At 47.1% G+C, this 26,776-nt stretch overlaps 1 protein-coding gene across 2 annotated transcripts in view; it reads right to left on the bottom strand.

Moving 5' to 3' along the window:
- Nucleotides 1-10,667: 10,667 nt before the first annotated feature.
- The window catches only part of LOC129125642 (ubiquitin carboxyl-terminal hydrolase 12-like), a 33,878-nt gene continuing 17,769 nt past the window's right edge, over nucleotides 10,668-26,776 (bottom strand). The window contains exons 3-10 of one of the 2 annotated variants that reach the window (XM_054641145.2): nucleotides 24,279-24,492; nucleotides 23,279-23,505; nucleotides 22,010-22,086; nucleotides 21,117-21,200; nucleotides 20,307-20,504; nucleotides 18,083-18,161; nucleotides 17,035-17,066; nucleotides 10,668-12,982 (exon numbers count right to left, since the gene is read on the bottom strand). In XM_054641145.2, coding sequence (XP_054497120.1) covers nucleotides 12,943-12,982; nucleotides 17,035-17,066; nucleotides 18,083-18,161; nucleotides 20,307-20,504; nucleotides 21,117-21,200; nucleotides 22,010-22,086; nucleotides 23,279-23,505; nucleotides 24,279-24,492 — 951 coding nt within the window. In that variant the 3' untranslated portion in view covers nucleotides 10,668-12,942. The remainder of the gene's footprint in view (nucleotides 12,983-17,034; nucleotides 17,067-18,082; nucleotides 18,162-20,306; nucleotides 20,505-21,116; nucleotides 21,201-22,009; nucleotides 22,087-23,278; nucleotides 23,506-24,278; nucleotides 24,493-26,776) is intronic. The other variant, XM_054641144.2, reaches the window with a different exon arrangement.

The raw sequence follows: 26,776 nt of genomic DNA, 5'->3' as shown, positions 1-26,776 counted from the left end.
GAGCTCCCCACCCCTCTTCAGGGCTTTTCCCTCCATGGAAGGGAATCAGCATTCCCGGGAGAGCCCGATCCCTCTGCCAGGAGCTGCTGCCCTGCTCGGAAAGGTGAGAACTGAGCTGGGCTGGGGGAGCTGTGCCTGTGACACCTTCGGGATGCGGCCACCAGGGCACCGAGGAGGACACGCCAGTGTCACTGTGAGCCACCCCCTCCCAAACAGTGTCACTGTGACCACCCCCTCCCAGCCAGTGTCACAGTGACCGTCCCCTCCCAAACAGTGTCACTGTGACCATCCCCTCTCAGTGTCACTGTCACCATCCCCTCTCAGTGTCACTGTGACCATCCCCTCCCAGCTCAGTGACTGCAGCCTTCATCCCCCCTGTTAGGGGAATTAATCCACAGACACCAGAGGTTTATGTCCAAAAAGGAGACAGAGGAGTCCTTTTTACTTTATTGGAATAAAGGGGGAGGCCATGGGGCATTCCCCTAGGATCTCTCAAATTTTTGGAAGACTCAGCCTCCTTTTTATCCCAATTTCCAGCCACATTTCCCTTCTCTCTTTCCCCATTTCTGAGGTACTTGAGAGGTTCAGATTTCCAAATACCCCTGATACCAGAGATTCCCCTCCAATGTATAACCTTCCCTTTTCATTTTTAATTCCTATGGAATTTAGGGGTTTTCTTCCCCATTGTTTCTTTCATCTTTCAATGTCTAATTTCACTTATCAGCAAACCTAAAGTTTATTTGTAAAAGCAAATCTCTTTTTCCATTCACCAATCAGTGGGATCCTTCCCATTGTTTCTTTTATGTCCCAGTGGTTTTATCCACCAGCAGCCCAAAGCTGGTTTGGAAAGACAAATCCCTCATTCCTCTGCCCTGGGTGTCAGCCCCCAGCCAGGCTCCCCCAGGGCTTTCTGTCCATCCCTCCCACCCTCGTTTCCCTTCCCTGGGATTCAGCCCCGGATTCAGCCCTGGACGAGGCTCCCAGCCACTTCACAGGGATGTGGTGGGGGAACTCTGCCAGGTCCATCCCTGCAGACCCTCGGGAACCCCCAGATGCTGCTGTCCCACAGGACACTCCCAGCTCCTCATTAGGGAGTCGCTAATTACCTCGCCATTGTTCCTTGGCGCTTTGTCTGGCTGAGTTTAGCTCTGCTGCTCCTGGCACGGGTGCAGTTTGCCCACTGCCCATCCTGCATCTGCTGTGCCTCAAGAAACGCCTGATGGGGAAAACGAGGGGGTTTCCCTCGCTGAAAGAACCACCTGGACTCAGATTACCCCGAGGTGGATGATTTTGAGTCGGATTTCATTAAGCACAGGGCTGTGATAATTTGGTTGGTGGCCCTGGAGAAGCTCTGCCTTCCCCAGGGCTGGGGTTGTGCACCTTGGGGTGCAGGGAGACAGCAGGACAGGATTTGGGGCTCAGGGACTCACTGAGAAAGGATCTGGGGGGTTGGCACTCAACAAGGGGGATTTGATGGGAAGAGACTCAACAAGGGGGATTTGATGGGAAGAGCTGAGGCCCCCATCTCCTTTCACAGGGACGTGGGGTTCCACAACATCCAGGGGTTCCTGAGGGTCTGCAGGGATGGACCTGGCAGAATTCCCTCACCACATCCCTGTGAAAGCAGCTGGGAGCCTCAGCTCTTCCCATCAAATCCCCCTTGTTGAGTGAGTGCCAACCCCCCCAGATCCTGCTCAGCGAGTCCCTGAGCCCCAAATCCTGTCCTGCTGTCTCCCTGCACCCCAAGGTGCACAACCCCAGCCCTCGGGAAGGCAGAGCTTCTCCAGGGCCACCAAACCCATTTTCTGTGCATCAGGAGAATTTGGTGCCTCTTCATGATGGGGAGGAGAGAGGGAAGAAGCCTCCAGCCTTCAGCTGTGATCTGCAGAAGTGTTTGTGTTTGATCCCTCCTGCATGAGGGGGTTTGAGAGATCCTTATTGCACTCCCAGCAGCTCTGGGTTTCAGAGAGGAGCATCTTCCCCCCTCCACAAATCCACTGGGAAAAACAAAAGGTGGGAAAAATGAGAAGATGGCACTGGGGACACCCAGACATCCATGGGGGCTTGATGGCTTTGGGTGCTCTGATGCCACAGTGGCACTGCCAGCACTGGGGAAGGCTCTGTCCCACCACCTCCATCCTCTCCAAGCCACCATGGCCCCTCCAAACCCAGCCTGGCAAATTCCCCAGGCATTTTGGGAGCTCCTCAGGCTGGCAGCACCACGCCCATGGAGGGGGAGCACTGGAATTCCCTCTGCTCCACAAATCCCCTCGTGCTTCACAGGGGGTCTGTGCCCAAATCTGCCTCGTTGGGTGCCTGAATTCCCCAAATCCTGCCCTGCTGGGTTCCTGCATCCCAAATCCTGCCCTGCATCCCAAATCCTGCCCTGCTGGGTCACTGCATCCCAAATCCTGCCCTGCTGGGTTCCAGCATCCCAAATCCCCCTTGTTGAGTCTCTTCCCATCAAATCCCCCTTGTTGAGTGCCAACCCCCCAGATCCTTTCTCAGTGAGTCCCTGACCCCCAAATCCTGTCCTGCTGTCTCCCTGCACCCCAGGGTGCACAACCCCAGCCCTGGGGAAGGCAGAGCTTCTCCAGGGCCACCAACCAAATTATCACAGCCCTGTGCTTAATGAAATCCGACTCAAAATCATCCACCTCGGGGGAATCTGAGTCCAGGTGGTTCTTTCAGCGAGGGAAACCCCCTCGTTTTCCCCATCAGGCGTTTCTTGAGGCACAGCAGAGGTTTCTAAAGAGCGCAGCACAAGCGCAGCTCCCAGGGCGGCTCCGCACGCGGATTCACGCCGGGACACCGCGGGCTCAGGACTATTTTTAGCTGCGTGGCTTTTTAAGAGAACAAAACCCCATCGAGGAAAAAACATGGCAGGGATATTGGCAGAAATAAACCGAGCCCAAGCTGCCGGGGCTTGGGAGCGCTCCCCGGAGCATCCCCGAGTGCTCCGGCACCCGCAGCCCGACCCCAGCCCTGGCTCACGGCAGGTTTAGGGAAATGTCAGAGATTTCACCCCAAGGCACAGGGGGTCGGCATTTCCTGGCCCTGTTAAACCGGAGATCAGAGCATCCTCCCGGTGCACAGCTGGGTGCTGTGCATTAATTAGTGCCTCGGCTCAATTAGCGCGCGGGGAAGGGAAGCGAAGGCAGCGGGGTTGGTTTGTGGAGCACCCAGGGCGGGTGGGGCCACGGCCAGAACCCCCCCAGCAGCCTGGCCCAGCCCTCGGGGCTCTGCTGGGGCTGGAGCATCCCCAGGGCTGGGCCCTGTCCCTGTGCCCCAGCAGAGGCACCCCAAGGTGGCCCTGGGAGTCCCTTCCTGCCTGGCACTGCATTGGACAAATCCAGGGCTATTTCCTCTCGAATTACAGCATTTTCATCCTCTAAACCCCTCCAGGTGTCACAACCCGGCAGCCAGAGCAGCACCGGGGGCTGGCCCTGCAGGGCTGGGGCTGTGCCCGGCTCTGCTGCCCAGCCAGGAGGGAATGCCCGGGGAAATGACCCCAAATCAGGGTCATTTGGGGGTGTTTGGGCTACCACGGGTGCTCTGGCAAGGGGCAAAACCCTGGTGGGGAGCAGGGCTGTGTCTGGGTAGGGCAATCTGCTCAGCAGGGTAAATAAAAGAGAGTTAATGCACGGCGAGAGGCCCTGGAAAACCCCCGAGCCAGCCCAGCCCTGCCCTCCATCCTCTGCTCCTGGCTCTGCTCGGATCCTGAGACAGCCCAAATCCTTCTGGAGTGAGGGAAAAGGGGAAAAGAAACAGCTCAGCTTCTCTCAGCACCTGAAGGAGAGGAGATGCCCTGGAGCAGGGCTGGGGACTGCTCAGTAGCTTCCAAATGGAGCAGAACACTGAAGTATTTCACCTCAGCTGGTCCAGCTGATGGGAAAGGGAGGGTTTTTACAGGTGTGGGTTGGACCTACCTGGGTTTCACCATCCAGGGATTCTCTGGGATGCAGGGATGGAATTTCCCCCTGCCGCAGGGAACAGAGCTGCTGATGGTGCAGCTCTGGCTGCCAAGGGGAGAACAGAGCTCAAATCCATCAAAGATGCACAAGGGCAAGGGAGACCTCCCTAAACAGCTCCCACCAGGGTGGAAATGGATGGGATGAAACCCAAAGCAAGGTGACTCTCCATCTGTGGAAGGGGTTGGATGGGGCTTGGAGAAACCTGGGAGAGGGAAAGGTGTCCCTGTCCCTGGCACAGGGTGGAACCAGATGATCTCTAAGGTCCCTTCCAAACCATCCCATGACGATTCCCTGATGATAATCAACGGTGCAGGGATGGAGGAGGGCTCCGTGCTTCTGCAGAGCGGCTGCTCTGAGGTTTTGGAGCAGGAGCAGCCGGAGCAGATCCAGCAGCTCTGCTCAGGGCTGAGATAAAATCGCTGTGGTTTCTCCAGGAGCTGTCACTCAGACCCCGCAGCCTTGGCTTTCCTCGGGACCGTGACCAACAGGCAAACCTTGAAGGAAGGTGCAGGAGAGAGCAAATACGTTCTTTCCTCTCGGGGAAGGAAAAAAGCCCAACTCCAAGGGCTCTGTGCTGCCTCGGGGAGCAGAGGACACTGGCAGAGCTCCAGGAGGGCTGAGGGAGCCGCCCCCAGGCAGCCACGGCCGGGAGATGGCAGCGCCAGCATCACCGCTGGGATGCGCTGATAAAAACGAGAGCGGGCTCCCGGCACCAGCGTGATCTCAGCATTTATTGTAATTAAATAAAGGCCTAAAGCAAGGGTGCCCTGGGCCGAGCAGCAGCGATCCCGTCGAGGATGGAGCAGTGCCGGTGCTGGGGCTTCCCAGGGATGGCCCCGATGGCCCAGGTGGAGCAGTAAAAATGCAGGTGTGACAGTGGTGGGTGCTGCTGCCCGTCCCCTGTCCCCAGCGAGCCTCTCCTGCCGAAAGGCAGGGCTGAGTTGACATTCAGGCAATGCAGTCAAACCTCCACTCAACACTCACCGCAGCTGGCTCAGCCATAGAGGCAAGAAAGGCTCTTCTGCAAGGTTTTATCCCAGCAGAGTAACACAGCTACCAAAGGAAAAACCCGGGGAAAAGAGGAAAACCACGTGGAGCAGGAGCTTATAGAGGGGAAGGGGTGGGGAGCTGGGCTAAGGGCTGGGCAGAGGGGCCTGGCCTCCAGGGGAACCGAACCAGTAACAGGGGAAGGAGAAAGCAGAGGAAGCTGTGACACCAAATCCGTGGGGGAGGCTGTTTGTCACAGACATCTTTCATGAAAAATCCTTTCCTTAGGATTTATCCTCCTGAGAAGCTGAGAGGCCTCAGGAACAAAATGTAACCAAAGGTTATCTGCTGCTGTGGGATGCAACAGGTGCATCTGGGATTGGGCTCATGTGGTTGTTTCTAATTAGTGGCCAATCACAGCCCAGCTGGCTCGGACTCTCTGTCTGACACACAAGCCTTTGTTATCATTCTTTCCTATTCTATTCTTAGCCAGCCTTCTGATGAAATCCTTTCTTCTATTCTTTTAGTATAGTTTTAATATAATATATATCATAAAATAATAAATCAAACCTTCTGAAACATGGAGTCAGAGCCTCATCTCTTCCCTCATCCTCAGACCCCTGTGAACACGGTCACAGCTGTTTTTCCCTTTGGGAGGGATGACTCTGTGGTAAGGAGTTAATGCTTCCAAGGCTGAGGACTTGGGGATTGACCAAGGGGGGAGAATTCAGGGGATGCTACAGAGCAGCACACATTCAGTGGGTCAGATCCCCCTTTTTTTATCCTGTTTTCTGTCCCTTTGGATTGGTTTCTGTTTGGATCCTTTATTTGCAGGAAGGTTTAAGGTGCTTGATTGGCCATTACAGCATTACAGTTCTGTCCAGGCTGGCTGTGATGCACTTCACTGGGCAGGAAGGACTTTGGCTTCCAGAAACCCTGGGGAAGGGAACAAATTCCCAGCTTTGAAGTGGAGCACCAGGCAGCTCCACACCCCCACGCTGGTCCTGTCTATTTATTGGTTTTAACTCAGGCTTCTTTACTGAGGTGTGTTCTGGTACCTTGAGTACCAGATTTCTTATAACTCCCCTTTTAATCCCTTTTACAATATAACAACCAAACCACCAGCACATGCTTAACGATCTATCAACTCTTTCCCAAGTTTCCAACCTATTTTTACCACACACAGAGTCCCCCCAAGCTCTCGCTCTTCCCTTCCCGTTTCCCCCTACGCTCCCGGAGGATGCTCCTGCAGCCTCTCCCTCCCAGCACAGCCCTGCTGTCCCCTGCCTCTGTCCCTCCCTGCTCCAACCCCAGGATCGCGTCCCGCCCCTTGCCCGCCCTGTTTCGGAGGGGTTTGAGGTGGGTCGGAGATATTTTTAGAAGATAAGGGCGGTTCCCAGCTCTCCCGGGAATCCTCCTGCCCCCGAGTCTCTGCTCTTGGAGCACTTGGCTCAGGCTGGGGGGGAACAGCACAGAGAAATGGGTTTTCCCAAATCCAGCAACCTCCTCCCATGGAAACTTTACTAAAAGCAAAGCTTGGCTTTTCTGCTGGGTCTGAGGTTCAAGGAATTCCATTTAAACCTGGGTTTAGGCTCAGTTTTACAGCATCCATGAGAAACCAGGAGGAAAAAACAAAGTAAAATCTCCATTCATTTTTTCACTTTTCACTCCCTAAGGGTGATATAATAAAATAATTCAATTTTGCTCTGTCTGCTGGCTTCAGACATCCCATAATGCCCCCTCCTGATCCTCACCAACCCACACTGTCCCCACAGCCCAGGGGACACCTGGCAGGGGATGAGCACCCTCAGCACCCTGGAGGTGTCAGGACTGTCCCTCCACGCCAGCAGCAGCAGCAGGTCCCAGCTCTGCTTTGGCTCTGCTGGGCTGAAATGATGGCAGAGAATTCTGAAGGAATAAACTGGATTTTTTCCAGGCTCGTGGCCTTTTGCTTGGAGAAATATTGTGACTCAAAATCTGAAAATGAGCAGTTTAATGTTCAAAAAAAAAAAAAAAAAAGAAAAAGAAAAAAGAGAACCTGGGGAGGATGGCCAAGAATAACCCTGTCCCTGATCACCCCCACGTGCTGCCTCTGCAATTCCCTGGGGATTTGCTGAGGAGGAGTTGAGGGTGGGAGGTGGGAGCAAAGGGACCTGGAACAGCTTCCAAATGGAGCAAAACTGGATTTTTACAGGTGTGGGTTGGACCTACCTGGGTTTCACCATCCAGGGATTCTCTGGGATGCAGGGATGGAATTTCCCCCTGCCACAGTCCCCACGACCTGCCAGGACCCTGCTGTGCAGCTGATGCTTCCAAAATATCCAAATATTCCAATCGTTTCACATCACCCAGAAGGACCAACAGACCCAAACTGGGGGATGCAAAGGAGTCCAGACAAGGAGGTCTCTGAGCTGCCATCAGTGGGAGATTCCTGGCTAAAGAAAGATTCCACCTTTCCCTGCTGGCTCTGAGTGGGGTTTATCCCACAAAGGTCTCCAAGAGAGGAACCCCGTGCTCCCAAGGGCCGCTGGACACAGCTGGGCCTGCACAGCAGCACTGACAGATGGGATTTCCCTTCCTTTGGGCCATTCCATTCCATTCCATTCCATTCCATTCCATTCCACTCCATTCCATTCCATTCCCCACAGCACTTTTCTGCCTGGCAATGATTTGCTGGAGTAGCTGTGGCTGCTCCTCAGAGAAGGAAACAAAACCACTTAATCGAGTGCTAATTAGGGCACTTAATCACTCCCAAACTCAGCTCCTGCTGAACTCCACCTGCGATCTCATGGACACACAAAGTTCAGCTGCATTTGGCCTCAGCCTCCCACGGGCTGGGGGCAGCAGCAGCCCCAGATGCAGCTCTTGATGGCTTGGCCCTGCTAATTCCAGGCCTTAAATGAGAGTAAATGTCTCTATTCTGCATCAAAATTCCTCACACAACACGTTCTGCTAAAGCAGCTGGCTCCAGTTAAAAACCACCTGGAAAACAAAATGAACTCTGGTAGGTCTGGGATGTTCCCAACCCCAAACAGCTCCCAAACCCCATCCTCACCCTTCTGCCCTCCCCTCACCCTGCCTGGGACTTGGAAATCACCAGGGAAGGCCCAGCTGGGACTATCTGAATGTTTTTAATTGATTTTACACAAGCTGAAGTGTTGCAACCACTGCAGTGTTTTGTATTTGTGTTTATTTGTATTTAGGAGCTTTTAAAACAACTGACAACCACTAATGCACTCATTATTAGCAACTCAAATATTTAACAGCTGCTGCTGCTGTGTAATTAATTCATCCTTCCCTCTCCTGCGGGTGCAGAAACAGCCCCCACACTGCAGCAGATCCAAACACCCCATGAGGGAGGGGAATCATCCCAATCCATGGCAGGGACCCCTTCCCCTATCCCAGGCTGCTCCAAATCCCATCCAGCCTGGCCTTGGGCACTGCCAGGGATCCAGGGACAGCTGTGCCAGGGCCTCCCACCCTCCCAGGGAGGAATTCCCTCCCAAATTCCCACCTGAAGGGCCCCAGGGTCACTTTGAGGCCACTCATTCTGCCACAAACATGTGGAAAGATCAAAGCATTTCCCTTTGCAGCTTTGGCTGCAGAGCACAAGGACAGGACCACCCTGGCACCACCCCACTGCACTGCTCCGTGTCTAACCCTCCCCTGCTCCGTGTCTAACCCTCCCCTGCTCCATCTCTGACCCTCCCCTGCTCCGTGTCTAACCCTCCCCTGCTCCGTGTCTGACCCTCCACTGCTCCGTGTCTAACCCTCCCCTGCTCCGTGTCTAACCCTCCCCTGCTCCATCTCTGATCCACTGCTCCATCTCTGACCTCCCCTGCTCCATCTCTGACCCTCTGCTCCATCTCTAACCCTCCCCTGCTCCATCTCTGACCCTCCACTGCTCCGTGTCTGACCCTCTGCTCCATCTCTGCCCCTCTGCTCCATCTCTGCCCCTCTGCTCCATCTCTGTCCCTCCACTGCTCCATCTCTGTCCCTCCACTGCTCCATCTCTGACCTCCACTGCTCCATCTCTGACCTCCACTGCTCCATCTCTAATCCTCCACTGCTCCATCTCTGCCCCTCCACTGCTCCACCTCTGCCCCTCCACTGCTCCATCTCTGCTCCTCCACTGCTCCATCTCTGCCCTCCACTGCTCCATCTCTGCCCCTCTGCTCCATCTCTGCCCCTCTGCTCCATCTCTGCCCCTCTGCTCCATCTCTGTCCCTCCACTGCTCCATCTCTGTCCCTCCACTGCTCCATCTCTGACCTCCACTGCTCCATCTCTGACCTCCACTGCTCCATCTCTGCCCCTCCACTGCTCCATCTCTGCCCCTCCACTGCTCCATCTCTGACCTCCACTGCTCCATCTCTAACCCTCCACTGCTCCATGTCTGATCTCCACTGCTCCATCTCTGCCCCTCCACTGCTCCATTTCTGATCTCCACTGCTCCATCTCTAATCCTCCCCTGCTCCATCTCTCTCTCCCTACCTGATCTCTCCCTCCAGACACGCCATCCCTCCCGGATTCTGCAGAGATGCCCCAGCCAGGCCGGGTTTGCAGGAGCAGCAGCAGCCCCGGGGTTAATTAGTGAGAGCCAGCAGCACTTCACACGTTGGGAATTAATTACGTTTCAGGGGTTGTTTCCTTTTGCTAAATGCCCCACAATGGGAAGGTCTGACTCATCTCAGGGGCTTTTGTCAGCCCATTTTCTTTCTTGTACCCATCAAATAGGATTTGTTTAAAGCATCTCCTAAACTGAGCTGGCACCTGGGCTTTAAAAGCTCCTGCTGCTACCCAGAACGTGCTGAGCACCTCTGTGCTGCAGAGCCAAGGGCAGAGCCTCTCCACAAATGTGGAATTTGAAGCAAAATATCATTTAATAGAGAAATAATATCCATGGGATGGTCTCCATCCTCACTCCAGTAGAGGTTCTGGAGAAGAGCTGCAGGGACCAACCCAGCTCCCAAACCCCAGCTCCATCAGTCCTGCCCTGGTGGCTCAAACCAGCTCAAAGCACTTTGCTTTCAGCCCTTCTGGGTTTGGTTGTTTTCTCCCAATTTCCAGGGAATGCTCTTCCTGCAAGTCCAACTCATGTTCACTGCAGTTAAAATCAGCTCAATTTATTTATTTCCTGCTGAGGTGTGACCCAGCAGGACAAGGGCCAGACAGCATTTGGGATTTACAACCTGGTTTTACAGAGCAGCTGCCATCTTCCAATCTCCCCTGCTCCCACTGCATTGTATTCCCATAAATTCCTTCTCACAGGATCCCATTTTCCTGTGCTAAGGTGAACTGCAGTGAACCACAACAAAATGAAAACCTGTCCTGCAATGAACCTCAACAGCTCCAAGCACAGGCTCCTGGTTTTGCCTTTAAATGTCTCTGTTCCAGATCAGTCAGAAGATATTTGCAACAAAGTCTCAGGGAGCACAACACAGGGGGAAGGGGAGCAGAAATCCCAGGGCAAGGCAGGAGCAGAGCTCCAGGGGTGAGGGGGAAGGAGGATCAGAGGCCCGGGTGACCTCTCCCTGCTGTAGCAGCACAGCAGTTACAATCTCTGACTCTGAATTAATGATTCAGTTCTCCTGCCCTGGCCCATTCCTGCACAGGTTACAGGGATGCAGACACAGCAGGAGCAGGATCCTCAGGCAGCAGGCTGGGAGGAGTTAAGGAGTGAAATTCAAGGAAAAACCTCTGGGTGCTGTGGGTTTGATCATAATGACCTTTATTGGAGACAGGTGGGGTCATTTATTATACAGAAGTAACATCACACCATTCTCTTCCCATTTAATTCCTTTTAGTCTCCTTATAAATCTGTAGCAAAAGTGCACTTCGAGCAGTTTTTAATCTATAGTATATATCTTTCAATATTATCTCTCAGTCAGGTATTTTATTTGTAAAAAGGTATCACCAGATATACAAAATACATGTCTAGTGTACTACATTACTTTTTGTATTTACTGTTTAGATTATTTTTAACTCAGTGCTCTCTCTTTTTTTTTCATTTTTTGCAAGACTCAGTGATGAGAGTCTTCTGGTGGCATCACCAGGAGAGGACTCACAGCTTGTGTGTGGAGAAGGGGAGAAGACTCTTAGCCAGAACAATTGTCACACAACAGAACAAGATGACAAGAACATTTGCTGCTGTTGAATGTGTCTCTTAAAATGACAGTACTCTGTATAATAAAAAAGAATTAAAAAACCCAATGTCCATATTTTATCTTCTGGAAGAGATGTGCCAGGAGAATGGAAGCTGCACCCGGCTGGAATACATTGGCAAAGGTTCATTTGCATTTTGAAGGCAGGAGTTAATTGCTAAACATCACCTTTGTGGTCATGAGAGGAAGGAACAGACACAGGCAGCACGAGGAGCTGTGAGATCCTGCTTTCCTGAGGACAGTGTTTTGGTAAAATATTGAATATCCTGCACAAGCCACAGAATTGCATAAGTTAAAGATCCTCAAGAACAACAAGCACTGGGGACAGGTGAGGGGCTGTGAGAGCCACACTGAGGACACAGCTCAGGGGCCCAGCAGAACACTCCTCCCCCTGGGAGGCTGGAGCCAGCTGGGACAGGCTTTGGCACAGCAACAGCACTTCTCCCAAAGAAACTTGCACAAGATTTTCTGAGATTTCTCACCAACTTCTTCAGTCTTTTCTTCCTAGTTATCCTTGAGATTAGAATATCTACACATAACTGATAATTGCTTCGTTTCAGTCTTCAAAAGACCAACCATTTCCCCTGGGAAGCAAGGCCTAGAGAGATGAAACAATCAGAAGCATTTTAGGGGGGTTATGATTCCCAGATGGAGACAAACATCACCAGCAATGGCTGCAACACTGACCAGGTAATGTCTGCTGGGTTGGTTGGTTTTCCTTCTCCCCTGTTCATTACCCTGAAGACTCAGAACTCCTGGATTAGTTCCCTAACACCCCTTCCCTTGGCCAACCCTCCCCAACTGGTGCTGTTTCTGTGATTAGCATAGATTCAAAATGCAATTTGCATCAGTTTGCTTGGAATTGAGTGAAATGTGGAACAGATCCTGCTTCAGAATGAGGGCACTTTTGGTTTATGCAACAGCTCCAAGAAAGGCTGGAATTCCCAACTTTTCCACAGCAGAGATGGTCTTTGACAGCTCAGGGCTGCTCTGCTGCCCTGGAACCTGCAGCAACTGGAGGCAAAACTGCTGCTTGCAAAGGAAAATGCACAGCAGGAGAGGCTGGGTGTGGAGACAGTTCTCTGCCTTCTGCAGGAGAAACAGAACAGCACAAAGAAGAGTACAAAAAGAAGCAGTGCTGTTAGTGTTCTCTAAACCCAAGAGAATGCAGGATGGGGAGGTTTACAATGCTGCAGAGAAAAGGGTTTGTCTGCTTTTTCTTTATAAAAATTACAGACTTGACATTTCCAATATGTCTTAGCTTTGTACTGCTTCTCAAGTCTGAGTCACCAAAAATATCCAGCAAGCAGCTGCTGCTCATATCCTAAAATATGCCTTCAGCTGACACTGAATATTGAAATCATTCTGCTAAAATACAGAAAAACGATGGCAGAAACCAAGGTATAGCCTCAGGCCAACTTTAAATGGTAAAAATCCTACAATGCTACTTTGAAATCTCTTCTTGAGTTCATGAACAAATAAGCAGCCGGGTTTCAAGTAGAGGTAACGCAGATTTTGGAAGATAGCACGTAAAAAAAAAACCAAAAAAAAAGGCCCAGAAAGAAAACTGGAACAAAACTCTTCTTGTTAGGGCAGTTCAGCACTAATCCTCCAAAGGGGGAGGAGGGAGCTCTCCCCTCCCCTGGCTCTGTCCTGGTCCTACAGCAGCACTGAGGGGCTGCTCTGCTGGCACACACAGGCTCCACCTGGACAAAGCTTGATCCCTTTTTCCTTGTGTCCATCCTTTGTGTCTCTTGTCAGTCCCTGGACTGGTAGAAGAGGATATATCCAGACTCAGAGTTTTTGGAAATGTCTGATGTTAACCCATAGAATTCTTCAATGGCCTGGGCGTCAATTTTCTGAAAATTAATGGAAGTTTTAATTAGCTTCAATCACATCACCACCTCAAAGCCTTTTCCCAGATAAAGCATTATTCCCAGCTCTTGGAGGTGATCTGGAAAGCCAAGCAGTGCTGACATGGTGACATTCCAACATCATTCAATCCAACAAAACATTTTTTTCCCCACTTAGTAACTTACTGACTATTGAAAAACCAGGAAATGAGGATGAATAATAAACTTTTCAGAAGGGGTACAGTCCTAAGCTGGACTACAAAACAAGCGATGCATGAAAATGTATCCTTAAAGGACTACATGACATTTTTATATTTGCTTTCCTCATGCTGGTGGTACCTTGCCTGAGTATTTTATAATTAAATTATTTTATATTTTTTTTAAAAAATTAGTCACTAATCAGGCAAGAAGCTTCAGCTAAAATAACTCCAGATTTCAAAGCTATTGTAACCCTTTTAAGGAGAAAAGTCCTGCAAGTGCTTCATGAGTTCTGTGGGTTTCATCTAATTATGATCTTTGGTCATAAAAGAGCTTTTCTACCAAGCAAAGCCTTCTGACTACCTATCACAAGGTTTGTGTCTTAAGAAAAATCATGATTTGCTGTACTAATAGAATTAAAATCTATTAGTACAGCAAATCATTACACAGCTTGTATTTCAAGTTGTGATTATGTGCAGAAAAGCTGCTTTGCTCTCATACTCCAAGCACAACTGGAGGGAATTTTAAAGGTTTTTTAAAGATGGTCCAGGTCCTGAGCACACCTGGCTTCCCATCAGTGAGCTGGATCCTGCAGCCCAGAGACTGGAATAAAACATTTCCAGGCACCTGTGCTGCTCAGCATCCACTGGGATATGGAGTATTTTAATCCCTTTAGGACTCTGGATCCACAGAAATGAGAGGCTGAGGAGGAGATGAGCCTCAAGTTTCCTTTTATTCCCAAGGAATAAAGTTGAGGAAGTAAAGAAATGTTGCAAACACAAGAAGCTCTGGGTTGAACATGTGCCCTGCTCAGGAGGAGCAGAGACCAACCTGTGATGAAAGAAAAGGAAGAGAAGGAAGGAAGAGAAGAAAGGAAGAGAAGGAAGGAAGAGAAGGAAGGAAGAGAAGGAAGGAAGAGAAGGAAGGAAGAGAAGGAAGGAAGAGAAGAAAGGAAGAGAAGAAAGGAAGAGAAGAAAGGAAGAGAAGAAAGGAAGAGAAGAAAGGAAGAGAAGAAAGGAAGAGAAGAAAGGAAGAGAAGAAAGGAAGAGAAGAAAGGAAGAGAAGAAAGGAAGAGAAGAAAGGAAGAGAAGAAAGGAAGAGAAGAAAGGAAGAGAAGAAAGGAAGAGAAGAAAGGAAGAGAAGAAAGGAAGAGAAGAAAGGAAGAGAAGAAAGGAAGAGAAGAAAGGAAGAGAAGAAAGGAAGAGAAGAAAGGAAGAGAAGAAAGGAAGAGAAGAAAGGAAGAGAAGAAAGGAAGAGAAGAAAGGAAGAGAAGAAAGGAAGAGAAGAAAGGAAGAGAAGAAAGGAAGAGAAGAAAGGAAGAGAAGAAAGGAAGAGAAGAAAGGAAGAGAAGAAAGGAAGAGAAGAAAGGAAGAGAAGAAAGGAAGAGAAGAAAGGAAGAGAAGAAAGGAAGAGAAGAAAGGAAGAGAAGAAAGGAAGAGAAGAAAGGAAGAGAAGAAAGGAAGAGAAGAAAGGAAGAGAAGAAAGGAAGAGAAGAAAGGAAGAGAAGAAAGGAAGAGAAGAAAGGAAGAGAAGAAAGGAAGAGAAGAAAGGAAGAGAAGAAAGGAAGAGAAGAAAGGAAGAGAAGAAAGGAAGAGAAGAAAGGAAGAGAAGAAAGGAAGAGAAGAAAGGAAGAGAAGAAAGGAAGAGAAGAAAGGAAGAGAAGAAAGGAAGAGAAGAAAGGAAGAGAAGAAAGGAAGAGAAGAAAGGAAGAGAAGAAAGGAAGAGAAGAAAGGAAGAGAAGAAAGGAAGAGAAGAAAGGAAGAGAAGAAAGGAAGAGAAGAAAGGAAGAGAAGAAAGGAAGAGAAGAAAGGAAGAGAAGAAAGGAAGAGAAGAAAGGAAGAGAAGAAAGGAAGAGAAGAAAGGAAGAGAAGAAAGGAAGAGAAGAAAGGAAGAGAAGAAAGGAAGAGAAGAAAGGAAGAGAAGAAAGGAAGAGAAGAAAGGAAGAGAAGAAAGGAAGAGAAGAAAGGAAGAGAAGAAAGGAAGAGAAGAAAGGAAGAGAAGAAAGGAAGAGAAGAAAGGAAGAGAAGAAAGGAAGAGAAGAAAGGAAGAGAAGAAAGGAAGAGAAGAAAGGAAGAGAAGAAAGGAAGAGAAGAAAGGAAGAGAAGAAAGGAAGAGAAGAAAGGAAGAGAAGAAAGGAAGAGAAGAAAGGAAGAGAAGAAAGGAAGAGAAGAAAGGAAGAGAAGAAAGGAAGAGAAGAAAGGAAGAGAAGAAAGGAAGAGAAGAAAGGAAGAGAAGAAAGGAAGAGAAGAAAGGAAGAGAAGAAAGGAAGAGAAGAAAGGAAGAGAAGAAAGGAAGAGAAGAAAGGAAGAGAAGAAAGGAAGAGAAGAAAGGAAGAGAAGAAAGGAAGAGAAGAAAGGAAGAGAAGAAAGGAAGAGAGAAAGAAAGAGAAAGAGAAAGAAAGAGAAAGAGAAAGAAAGAGAAAGAGAAAGAAAGAGAAAGAGAAAGAAAGAGAAAGAGAAAGAAAGAGAAAGAGAAAGAAAGAGAAAGAGAAAGAAAGAGAAAGAGAAAGAAAGAGAAAGAGAAAGGAAGAGAAAGCTGCAGAACCCACTTGGAGAAGGTGAAATCTCTGCTCCCTGAGCAGATTTTGGCATCAGCAGAGCTCAGCAGCACTGGCTTCTCCCTGTGGCACTGCCAAACAGCAGTGAGCTGGGAGCAGCCTTTTCCAGCACAAGAAAAAGCAGATTGGAGTTTTCAGAGGATGCATCAACTGCAGAAATTCTCTCTTGAAGGGTTTTGTTAAACACCTTCTCTTAAAAAATCAGAGGGGGAAATAAAGCCCCCAAACAGATTTTGTCTTTTCTCCATTCAAGGAGTGAGGGGAAGCTGAAATCCCCTGCTGAGGCTGCTGCATTTTCACACCATTTATTAACATAACGTTACTACAGACTGTTAGAGGCACATTTTAACAGAAATATAGTGCAAGAACACTCCTCTGCTCCTGCAGTATATTTAGCAGACAAGTCAAACATGTTTTATTTTAAGTGCCAGCTCACTTGCCATGCAATCAAGCCTATTTCCACTACTCATCCTGAATGCAACTCAAACATTTGATCCATATTAATTCATGCCTCAGATATTTTTAGTTTCAGCACAGCAAAACTGACTTCCTCCTTTAATTTCACTATGCACAGAAAACAGAGTGGAGCTGAAAGGGGATTATATAGATTCTATTCTTCCCATTCTTATTGACCAGATATAGTTTAACCCAGTTGTAACTGTAGAGTAACAACCAGTTATTCTAAAGCTACAACTCTTAGGATTCTCCAACTTCACCTGGCATTAAAAATGATGTTATGAACTGAGATTTGCTCATTTCCAGCCACCTGTTCTGGTTCTCCAAAGCAAATGCAGTTCAGCATTCAAATCCCTGAGGGCTTTTTTAAGCAGAGCCATTCTGTGCCTGCCCTCAGTGTGGATTGCTCCATGGATGGAGCTTCCAGGTAAATTCTGGCACTGCCTGCATCCCCTGGCTGCTCTGTGACCAGTGTCACACTCAGATCAGCCACAGATCAGTGGCTCAGCTTTCTCAGTCCATTTGCCTTGGCTCAGGATCCCCCTTGGACTGAGCTGTCCCCTGGATTTGCTGTTTCCCCCATATGCTGCAGGATGTTTGGGGATCATCAATCTCCAATTTAATTGAGAGTTGGCCCTCCCATGAAATCCTAACACACAAATAAATCTGCCTTCCCCACTGCTGACATTTAGTGGGTAATGAGGACAAACTCCTTCCTGTTTTCAGTTTGGAGCTGTTCACTCACATCACTTGCCAAAAATGCAAGCAAGCTTTTTGTATTTCAGAGGGAAAAGGCTTTTCCTGGGTTTTCAGCTGCAATATTTGTGAACAAGAGCTTTGCACTCACCTTCTCAAACCTGTTTTGTTAGGTGGCCACACCTAGAATTTAAACCATCCAAAGAGCTTTGTTTTTACGGCATTTTAAAAAAAAATCTATAAAAGATGAACTTGAAAACCAAAAGCAAGCCAGAATTAAAGATAGAAAAGCAATAAAGGAAAAAAATGTGGATTTTTTTCCCAGAAGAGAAGAACTACATGACAGCTCCTGGATTTACTGCCCAATAACAGACAGCACACATTTAAAAACCATTTTTGGCACATCTATAAAGTGTCAACAGTGCTTGCAGATAAACAGAAATTTGGTTTTGCACTAAAAATGAAGATACAACATAAAAGTGACTGATAGAAAACAAATACAGAATAAGATGATGGTTATTTTCCATCTTTTAAAATGTGAAGTTCATCCCCTGGATGGACAATACAGGTAACACTTGCATTTTAAAATATTGGGGTGAATACTACTTCCAAATTAGGTGACACAATTCTGTACTTGGACTATGACAGAAACAGAGGAAAATGACCCCAAAAACATAAAAATGGGAAAAAGGGAACTGCTGACAACCACACACACTGGGGAGCCACCCCTGATGCTCAAAGCCATACAAAGATCAAAAAAAAAAAATTAAAATGGGGAATGTGCTACATTTTTATTTCAACACAAGCATGGATTTTGCTATTTAGACACTTAATCAGGCCTTGACCACAGGATCTCCAAGAGAAACAAAGCATTTTCATCTTTACAAAAAGCAGCTCTGCTGTGGCATTTGTTCTACTGTTTGATATTTGCTTAATAATTAAGTGAAATCCATGGATGTATGAATATTGTGGATATCAGCCTTTACAGATATGTTGGCAGAAAAGGAAAAATTTGCTTGAGCTGTTTCAACGTCATCTCTAAAATATTTTTCTTTCTACAGTTTGTTGGTAAATAGTGACCCCAAAAAAGTGAGGAGCTCTTTAAGTGCAGCAATGAAATGCAAGTCAGCAATGGAGAGGGGCTAACAATGGGCTGCCATGAGGGTTTTGGGGGGGTTTGCTGTGTTTTTGTCACCCACCTCTACAATGTCATCATCAAAGAGCAGCCAGAAGCCGTGGCTCTTCACGATGGTGATGTAATGCCCACGGTTGGGGCCACTGCAGGAGAAGGAATTGCAAATTTATCAGCCAGGAGCCACTGCCCTCCCCAAAACCACCTCTGCTCTCCCAGCTCCACTGCCCAGATTTTCTCTGGGGAGGTTTTTAGATTTTTGCCAAATTGCTTCAATTAAAACGTTGCTGTTGGCTGCTTGAAAACACAAAATATTCCAAACGCACGATGCTGTGTTGAATATCATCATTCAGAGATTTTAAAAAGCAAAATTAAAAATATTTCAATCTCTCCTGTGTTGCATTCACCACTGCTGAGTATTTTGACCACTGTGAAATTTTGATTTAAATCAGCTCTGAAATATTTTATTTCACAGCAGGAATTCCTTTAGTTCTCAGTGTGGTTTAACCTGAGCACAGCCAGACCCTCTGGGACAGCTCTTCCCACTTTTCTAGTGGAAGTTTCCAATTCCCAGAATGGAATTCCTTTTTTTAGGGCAACTACATAAAATTAAATTTAAACTTGAATTTAAACCTAATTTAAATTTAAACTGAAGTAAAACCCTATGTGCAAAATATTTCAAACAAGTTCTGAGAACTCGAAATATTCAGAAAATCTCATTTATCTCAAGCCTTTGGTAAATTCCTAGTAAGAACTGAGAGGAGGTGAGTTACAGGAATCCTAAAAGCCCCACACAGGATAAAAGGTTTGAGGAAAAAAGGAAAACCATTTAATAATCTGAATTATTAATCACCATTATCTAAACATGTAAGTGTAGGCACAGGTATGGCAAATAAAAACTACACAAGAAAATGCATTGCCTGAGATCCTAAAATGATAAAATTATATATATCTATGACTGCACAACGAAAATCTAGAATTATATGAAGTTTATTTATACTAAATCTATTCATTATTAGCAGGTTTTTTCTCACAAAGATATTTCAAAGCATTTATGTGCTGTAATAACTGGTTACTTTCAAACTCACACTTCCTGAAGGCAGTTAGAAATATTTTTCCCTTCAATGAGGGCTTTTGTCCTAAAATGCTCAGAAGTTTTTTCCTCTTTGCTTTTAAAACCAGAACTGAAGCTGCTAAAACTAAAATTTAATGAAGAAAATAAGGATATTTTAGAAACCCAGCAGTGCACAGTTTATTCCACATGATGGCACCAGCTTCTAAAGAAACTTCAAGGGTTTAGGCAGCAGCAAGATGAAAAATAGAATTTAATTCTATTTCAGTAGGTGTTTTTCCAAGATTTCTTTTTTGTTCCATTTAGATTTCCTGGAAAGCAGGGTTAGAGTTGGGGTTTTTAGTTGTTTTGGGCTTTTTTAATGATTGTTCTTTGCTACAGCTCAAAGAAAGAACTTGTCTGATGTGCCACTGTGCTGATGACACAAATGACACAAAATGACAAATCTGAAAAGTAAAATTGAAAATAGTAAAATGTTGGAGCCCTGGATGCTGAGAATTTTAAATTTTCTGGGCTGAAAGGCACAGACCCCCAAGAGAACACTGCATTTGACCTGAGGCTGTGGAGAAAACTTCCAAAATTGATTGATAGCACTGGGAATGTGGGTGTGCAGTTGGTTAGAAATGTGTAATGTCACAGGGTGGAAAACTCAGAGTTTGGGGTTTTAGAATATAGAAATAAATATGAAGCAAGATGCAGGTTTTAGGGTGGAGACAGGTTGTTCTTCTTCACCTTCTTCATGGGTTTGGGTGATGTTTTGCAATTGGACAGAAAAGTCCTCATTGCTGACTTTTAGGATCAGTTATTGGGTTAAAAGGGGAAATAATCTAGGTGTTCTTTCTTAATTGGAGAGTTTAGTCTTAAAAGACCTTGTAACAAGAGATAGTTGGCCATTTTGTGCCTTCTAATGAAAAGGTGCAGAACTCATGGTTGTGAGGCTGTTTCACTGATAAGAAATAACAAAAACCTGAGTCTGAACATGAACTACCTCCTCAAGTGCCTTCAATCCAGACCCAGAAAAAGTGACAGTAAAAATATAAAATAAAACTTAAAATAGCAAAAAACCTAGTAAAAAATACATTTTTTAAAAAAAAATCAAAACACTTCTATCCAAGCAGCTCTGCCAGTGCTCCTGCACTGCCCAGCAGTGTGATAAAGCAGCAGAGGGGTGAGGGATCCCTCAGAAGTGCAAGGAGAGGCAGGGGATGTGCAGAGGTACCTGCCACAGTGCACCACCACGGCCACCAGGTCGTACATCCTGTCAGGGTTGGTGGCATCCCCCGAGGTGTTGAAGAGCCTCAGCTCCAGGGGGAACACCACCCTGTAGGACAGCTTGGTGTAGCGGTGCAGCTGGTCCATGTACTTGAACCTCTTCAAGTGCAGAGCCAGGATCATGGGCAGCTTCTTCACCCTCATTCTGGAGCACAAAAACGTGGGAAATAAAGAGTAAGGGTTAGCAAATCACTCCAGACAAAGATTTGTTCAAGAATATCTTCCTTATGAGGAAGCGCCATGAAATGAATCCCGTATTATCCAAAATATTGATAGAATAAAAAATAGGGTTTTTTTCTCTCTTAGTGAGAACAGGCAATATTTATTCCAAATTATTAACAGCACAACTGGCATCTGAATGCAAAACAACTGCAGGAAAATATTGATTTTTTACCCATCAGTGGGAAGAAAGAGCTGGAATAAATCTCTGTTGCTGCTCTGGCTGTGACCAAGTCTGAGGGGAGAAATAAGATTTTTTTGTACCCAGTGCTCCCAGACAAAGCAGATGGGATGTTTTCCAGGGGCTTTAAGCTGATTAATGCTAACTGGGGAAAATGTGGATGTCTGGAAAGAGCAGATAGAAACTCTTCAGGGAGAAACCCAGAATGAATCTCCTCATGAAGTTACTTGGTCTCTCCACTTCTTCACCAAACACACACCTACACAACCTCACCTTTTCTCTGCCTGAATCCACCAGGTGTATTTGCCCAGAAATGTAAAGAGAACATCTCCCTCAGCCTGAATGTTTGGCCCTTACCTCTTCTGTGCCTCCTGTTTGCTGCGGCACTGCTCACAATAGTATTTGTATTCACTGCATAGAGTTTCAGTGTTACTAAATCCCCTGTGGAAATCAGAGAGTGGCATAAGCAGGGATATTCCAGAGCATCCAGGCTGAAAATGCTGAAAAAACCCCCAAACAACACACAGAGGATGAAACTCCTTTCACTCATGGTGCTCCCAGAGCCATCTGATGTGTATTTGTCTCATTCCTGGGATGCAGCATCAATGTTCAGCTGGAAAAATCTGGAATTTACACTATTAACTGCCTATTTTCTGGCTAGGAAAGCTAATAAACAGCAAGAAGGTGATTGAGTTTTGTTTCCATCAGTAGCCATTCCATGTTTTCTTTAGTGGCAGAAATTAAATGTTCACATCTCCAGCCATTAAGTAGCAAAGTCTGGATGATCCTTCAGCTCCCAGCAATTAGAGATCCATTATCAGCTATTAAATAGCCAGATGCTGGATGTAAATTAAATATCCAAGCAGCTGATAAGCCTTGGATCTAGCAGACAAACACATGGAGTAAATGTCTACCAGGAAAAACTAAAGTGACCCTTAACATCAGGGCCAGGCAACTGAAATTCAGTAAGAATATGAAAATAATCAAGAATTTATTGTGAAATCAAACACTGCATGTTTATTTTTGATAAAGCTTGGCTATGTGATGTAACAAATTCAAATCCCCATAAAAGAAAGTGAAAATCAATCTTATCTACCACTAGTATTTATTAAATACTAAAATCCACTGAGAACCCTTCCAAAACTCACAATATTTTACCTCATGTCAAAACCTACAGAGAATAACTACTCCAGGCTCTTTCCTCCTGACCAGGGCAGGTATTTTTTCCATTCCCACAGAATTCTGTTTACCTTAGACAATGTGTAATTGATGTATTTTGTTCCACATCAACCGAGAGGTCCAGAAAGTCCTCATCTTTGCTACTAACCTTGAAAAAAAATAATAAGAGGAGATATTTGGTAACAATTTAGAGCTGGCAGATTTCTTTTATCCAATTCTGGAGTGGTGCAATGTGATTAAAAATAAATGTAGACGTACACAAAGAGGCCTTTTCTTGAGGTAAACTAAAAGTGATTAAATAGTCTGATGTGGTGTTAAAATCTGTAGAGGAGCATTAAAAAAAAGCAACAACAAAACAAATCCAAAAACCCATGGAAAAAAGCACAAAACCCCAAACACTTCCTCATGAAACATCTCTTCCCCCTTGAGACTTCAAGGCATTTCTGATTATTTCACTGGCAAAGCCAGGTTTTAACCACCCAGAGCTCTCAGTGGAGAGGTTTTAACCACATTCCATTTTCTCTGCAGCCTGCTGCAGCTTTCTGCTGCATTTCAGGGTGTAACAGTCAATACTCAGAGGCAAGGCAGAAACAGGCAGATGGCTCCTCAATTAAATGGGTTAGCAGGGAGGAAAACCATCTTTCCATTTGTGGAACAGTCACATTTCATTGCAAAAACCTTGAGACAGAATCCTATTAATGTCATTTTTAGAGCTTCTCCTCACCACATAGCCATAACTTTAGATTTTAAATGCCAAGAGCAGTCTTTTCTGTTGTAATCACTTCTTGGGTTTTTGATTTCTCTCCCCATCTGGGTTTTCTTTTTTTTTTTTTTTAGCACTATTAAATCAGAGCACATGACAAACTACAGATCCCTGGTCTGAAGGTGCTGTGGTTCTAATTCTAGAATTCATGCCACTTTTTTTGCTCTCAAAGAGAGTAGCCAAGGACCAGCACCAAGCACAGAATTCCAGTTCAAGCAACTCAGCTCGTGCCAGAGTTAAATTAAGAGCAACTCTCATGTAGGAACACAACATAAACTCTCAGCCACTGACACAGGGAATAACATGGAGACAAAAAGGCAGCTTGGGTCAGCCAAGTGCAGCTGCCTCAATGGAAACAGGGAGGAGAAACAGGGAAAACACTGGGCTTTTTCTGGGCAACATACCTTAATGAGCACTGGTTTGAACATAGAGTCCTAAAATAGGCTATGCTCCATATTTTAATAGAGACAGTGCAATTTCATCTACCCTAGTGAATGAGAAAGGGTGCTCAGTGTTAGGGAAACCAATCCAGGAGCTGGGAGAGAGCTAAGGAGGAGTGGTTGGGTGGTGCACGTACAGCCTCACAGTTAAGACATCTGGTTTCATTGGTTAGTGTTCCTTGGAAGATTTCATGGACCCACGTCAGATCAGCTTTGTCTCCTTCTTCACTCTCAATGCTGCCATTCTGGAGCTTCCCATTCTGCTTCTCCTGCTTCTTCTCCTCTTGCAGCAAGTCAGCAATAGTGTTCAGTAGGTAGTTCAGGAATTCGTGGGCATCCTGCTGCATGTAATTATCAAATAATTCTGCAAAGGGACACAGGGAGGAGAATGAACAACTACAGACACTTCCCAACACCAGGTCACTGTGGCTTTTTCCCTACCCTCCTCTCTCCTGTCACACAGCTCTGGTGGCACTGGTGAGTTTGGGAAGAATTGCATTTTGTTGTTCACTCAATGATTATCCTCAGGAAGAAGAAACACACAGCTGAAAAATACCCTTAAAGAAACTTAATTTGGCCATTTCTCAGAACTGAAAAAATCACTATTGGTTTGGGGCTTTTTGTAGTTTTTTTCTTCTTTTCTTTGGAAAGGGAGATAAATAAAGAAATTCAGATGTGTTGCCTTGGGCCACTGATTCATTAAATCCAGCACCAAGGGGCAAAAATCCCTTACTGGAAGTTTGTTATCTTTTCAAGTTCAAGCAGAGAGGAGAAATCAACAGCCAGAACTTTTCCTCAGCAAACAGCAGTTCTGATCCCAAGGAATTCATCCTGCCACAAATGCAAGGGAACAGGCTATGAGTGGCTGGGTCTCCTGTGAGAGTTCATGAGAGCAATGACCTGCAGTGTGTTTTGTTCCTCTAGGGAGCACCAGGCCAGTGTGAAATATCTGGACATGTGCAAGTCTAGAAACACAGACACTGAGATAAGGACAACTCACAGGTGGTGAGCTTCACATCACAAAAAATCTCCAAGAAACCTGTTAAAACTTGACCATTTCTACTCCAAAAACCCCCCTGAATTTAACATTTTACATCCTTAAATACGCATTAAAAAAAAATTCATTTCTTCATTTACCATTTTCCTTCCTCAAGCGGGAAATAAATTTCTTGGGTGGGATGACTCCCACCTTCTTCTTTTGTGTGGCAATACTGTTGAAGAGATCAGAGAGGCAGGTCAGGAGGCTTTCCTTCTTTCGAGGCTGCACCTTGTATGCCAAAACCTTTTCCCGAAAGGGCCGACAAAAATACAGGGCCTGCAAGACGGAGTTGCAGTAGCAGGTATTGCCGAACTGGTCAGAAACAGAACACAGGGAAAACAAAGGCCTTTGCATTAGGGCTGCCAAAAAGGAATGACAGGAACACAGTTCATTACAAATGTCACACAGTGAAACTGGAGAAGTCACCTGGCAGAGCTCATTTACTGGGGAAAACACTGGTTGGGATGGGGGAAATGCTGGTTGGGATAGGGGAGAACACTGGCTGGGATGGGGGGGAAGGCTGGTTGGGATGGGGGGAAAGAAACACTGCTTGTGGGATGGGGGAAATGCTGGTTGGAGTGGGGGGAAACTGCTTGGAATGGGAGGAAATACTGGTTGGAATAAGGGGAAACACTGGCTGGGATGGGGGGAAACACTGGTTCAAATAGGGGGAAACACTGCTTGGAATGGGGGGGAAACACTGCCTGGAATGGGGGGAAACACTGCCTGGAATGGGGGGAATACACTGCCTGGAATGGGGGGAATACACTGCCTGGAATGGGGGGAATACACTGCCTGGAATGGGGGGGAAACACTGCCTGGAATGGGGGGAATACACTGCCTGGAATGGGGGGAATACACTGCCTGGAATGGGGGGAATACACTGCCTGGAATGGGGGGAATACACTGCCTGGAATGGGGGGAATACACTGCCTGGAATGGGGGGAATACACTGCCTGGAATGGGGGGAATACACTGCCTGGAATGGGGGGAATACACTGCCTGGAATGGGGGGAATACACTGCCTGGAATGGGGGGAATACACTGCCTGGAATGGGGGGAATGGGGGAAAACTCTGCTTGGAATGGGGGGAAACACTGCTTGGAATGGGGGAAAGAAACACTGCTTGGAATGGGGGAAGGAAACACTGCTTGGAATGGGGGAAGGAAACACTGCTTGGAATGGGGGAAGGAAACACTGCTTGGAATGGGGGAAGGAAACACTGCTTGGAATGGGGGAAGGAAACACTGCCTGGAATGGGGGAAAGAAACACTGCTTGTGGGATGGGGGAAATGCTGGTTGGGATGGGGGAAATATTGCTTGGAATGTGGGGAAACACTGGCTGGAGTGGGGGGAAACACTGGTTGGGATGGGAGGAATGGAGGGAAACACTGGTTGGAATGGGGGAAAAATGGCTTGGAATGGGGGGAATATAGAGAAACACTGGTTGGAGTGGGGGGAAACTGCTTGGAATGGGAGGAAATACTGGTTGGAATGGGGGGAAACACTGGCTGGGATGGGGGGGAAACACTGCCTGGAATGGGGGGGAAACACTGCTTGGAATGGGGGAAGGAAACACTGCCTGGAATGGGGGAAGGAAACACTGCCTGGAATGGGGGAAGGAAACACTGCCTGGAATGGGGGAAGGAAACACTGCCTGGAATGGGGGAAGGAAACACTGCCTGGAATGGGGGAAGGAAACACTGCCTGGAATGGGGGAAGGAAACACTGCCTGGAATGGGGGGAATGGGGGAAAACTCTGCTTGGAATGGGGGGAAACACTGCCTGGAATGGGGGGAAACACTGCCTGGAATGGGGGAAGGAAACACTGCCTGGAATGGGGGAAGGAAACACTGCCTGGAATGGGGGAAGGAAACACTGCCTGGAATGGGGGAAGGAAACACTGCCTGGAATGGGGGAAGGAAACACTGCCTGGAATGGGGGAAGGAAACACTGCCTGGAATGGGGGAAGGAAACACTGCCTGGAATGGGGGGAAACACTGCCTGGAATGGGGGGAAAGGCTGAGCCTTGTGACAGCAAGGGTAGGGAGGGGAGGCATCACTCACAGGATGCTGGGAATACACAGAAAAAGTAATTAAGGATTCAGCAAAGAATCAAAATTTGTGGAGACACAGAGCAACTCATCATCCTGAGAGGGGAGAGCTAGCAAGGATACTAAATAAATCAATAAAAAAATCCACAGAATATTTGAAGTTGGGAGGGACCCCTGAGGATCACTGAGTCCAACTCTAAAGTGAGCAACCCACACAGGGATCCAACCCACAGCCTTGGCATTACCAGCACCCTGCTCTGACCAACTGAGCCAATCCCAGGAGCAAAACCTATTATAAATCAATAACAAAACCAATATTTCCTGCTTGTAACACAATGTTTTGAGCAGCACACGATGCAGGGCATGCCCAGAGCAGCTGTTTGGCCTGTGTGCAGGCACAGATAAGGCCTTGCAGAGGCTGCTCCCCCTGGCTGAGCAAGGAGGACACCAGGATATCAGCTTATCACCCACAGCAACACAGCATGGCTTCAGAGCTGCTGCTCTGCAATCTACTGTGCTGCTGCTGCTGCTTCAAAAAGGGA

The sequence above is a fragment of the Agelaius phoeniceus genome, chromosome 14 (genome assembly GCF_051311805.1).
Source record: "Agelaius phoeniceus isolate bAgePho1 chromosome 14, bAgePho1.hap1, whole genome shotgun sequence".
In the NCBI taxonomy this organism is placed as follows: Eukaryota; Metazoa; Chordata; class Aves; order Passeriformes; family Icteridae; genus Agelaius; species Agelaius phoeniceus.
The sequence above is the reverse complement of the archived record's forward strand: the minus strand, read 5'-3'. Positions and strand labels throughout refer to the sequence as shown.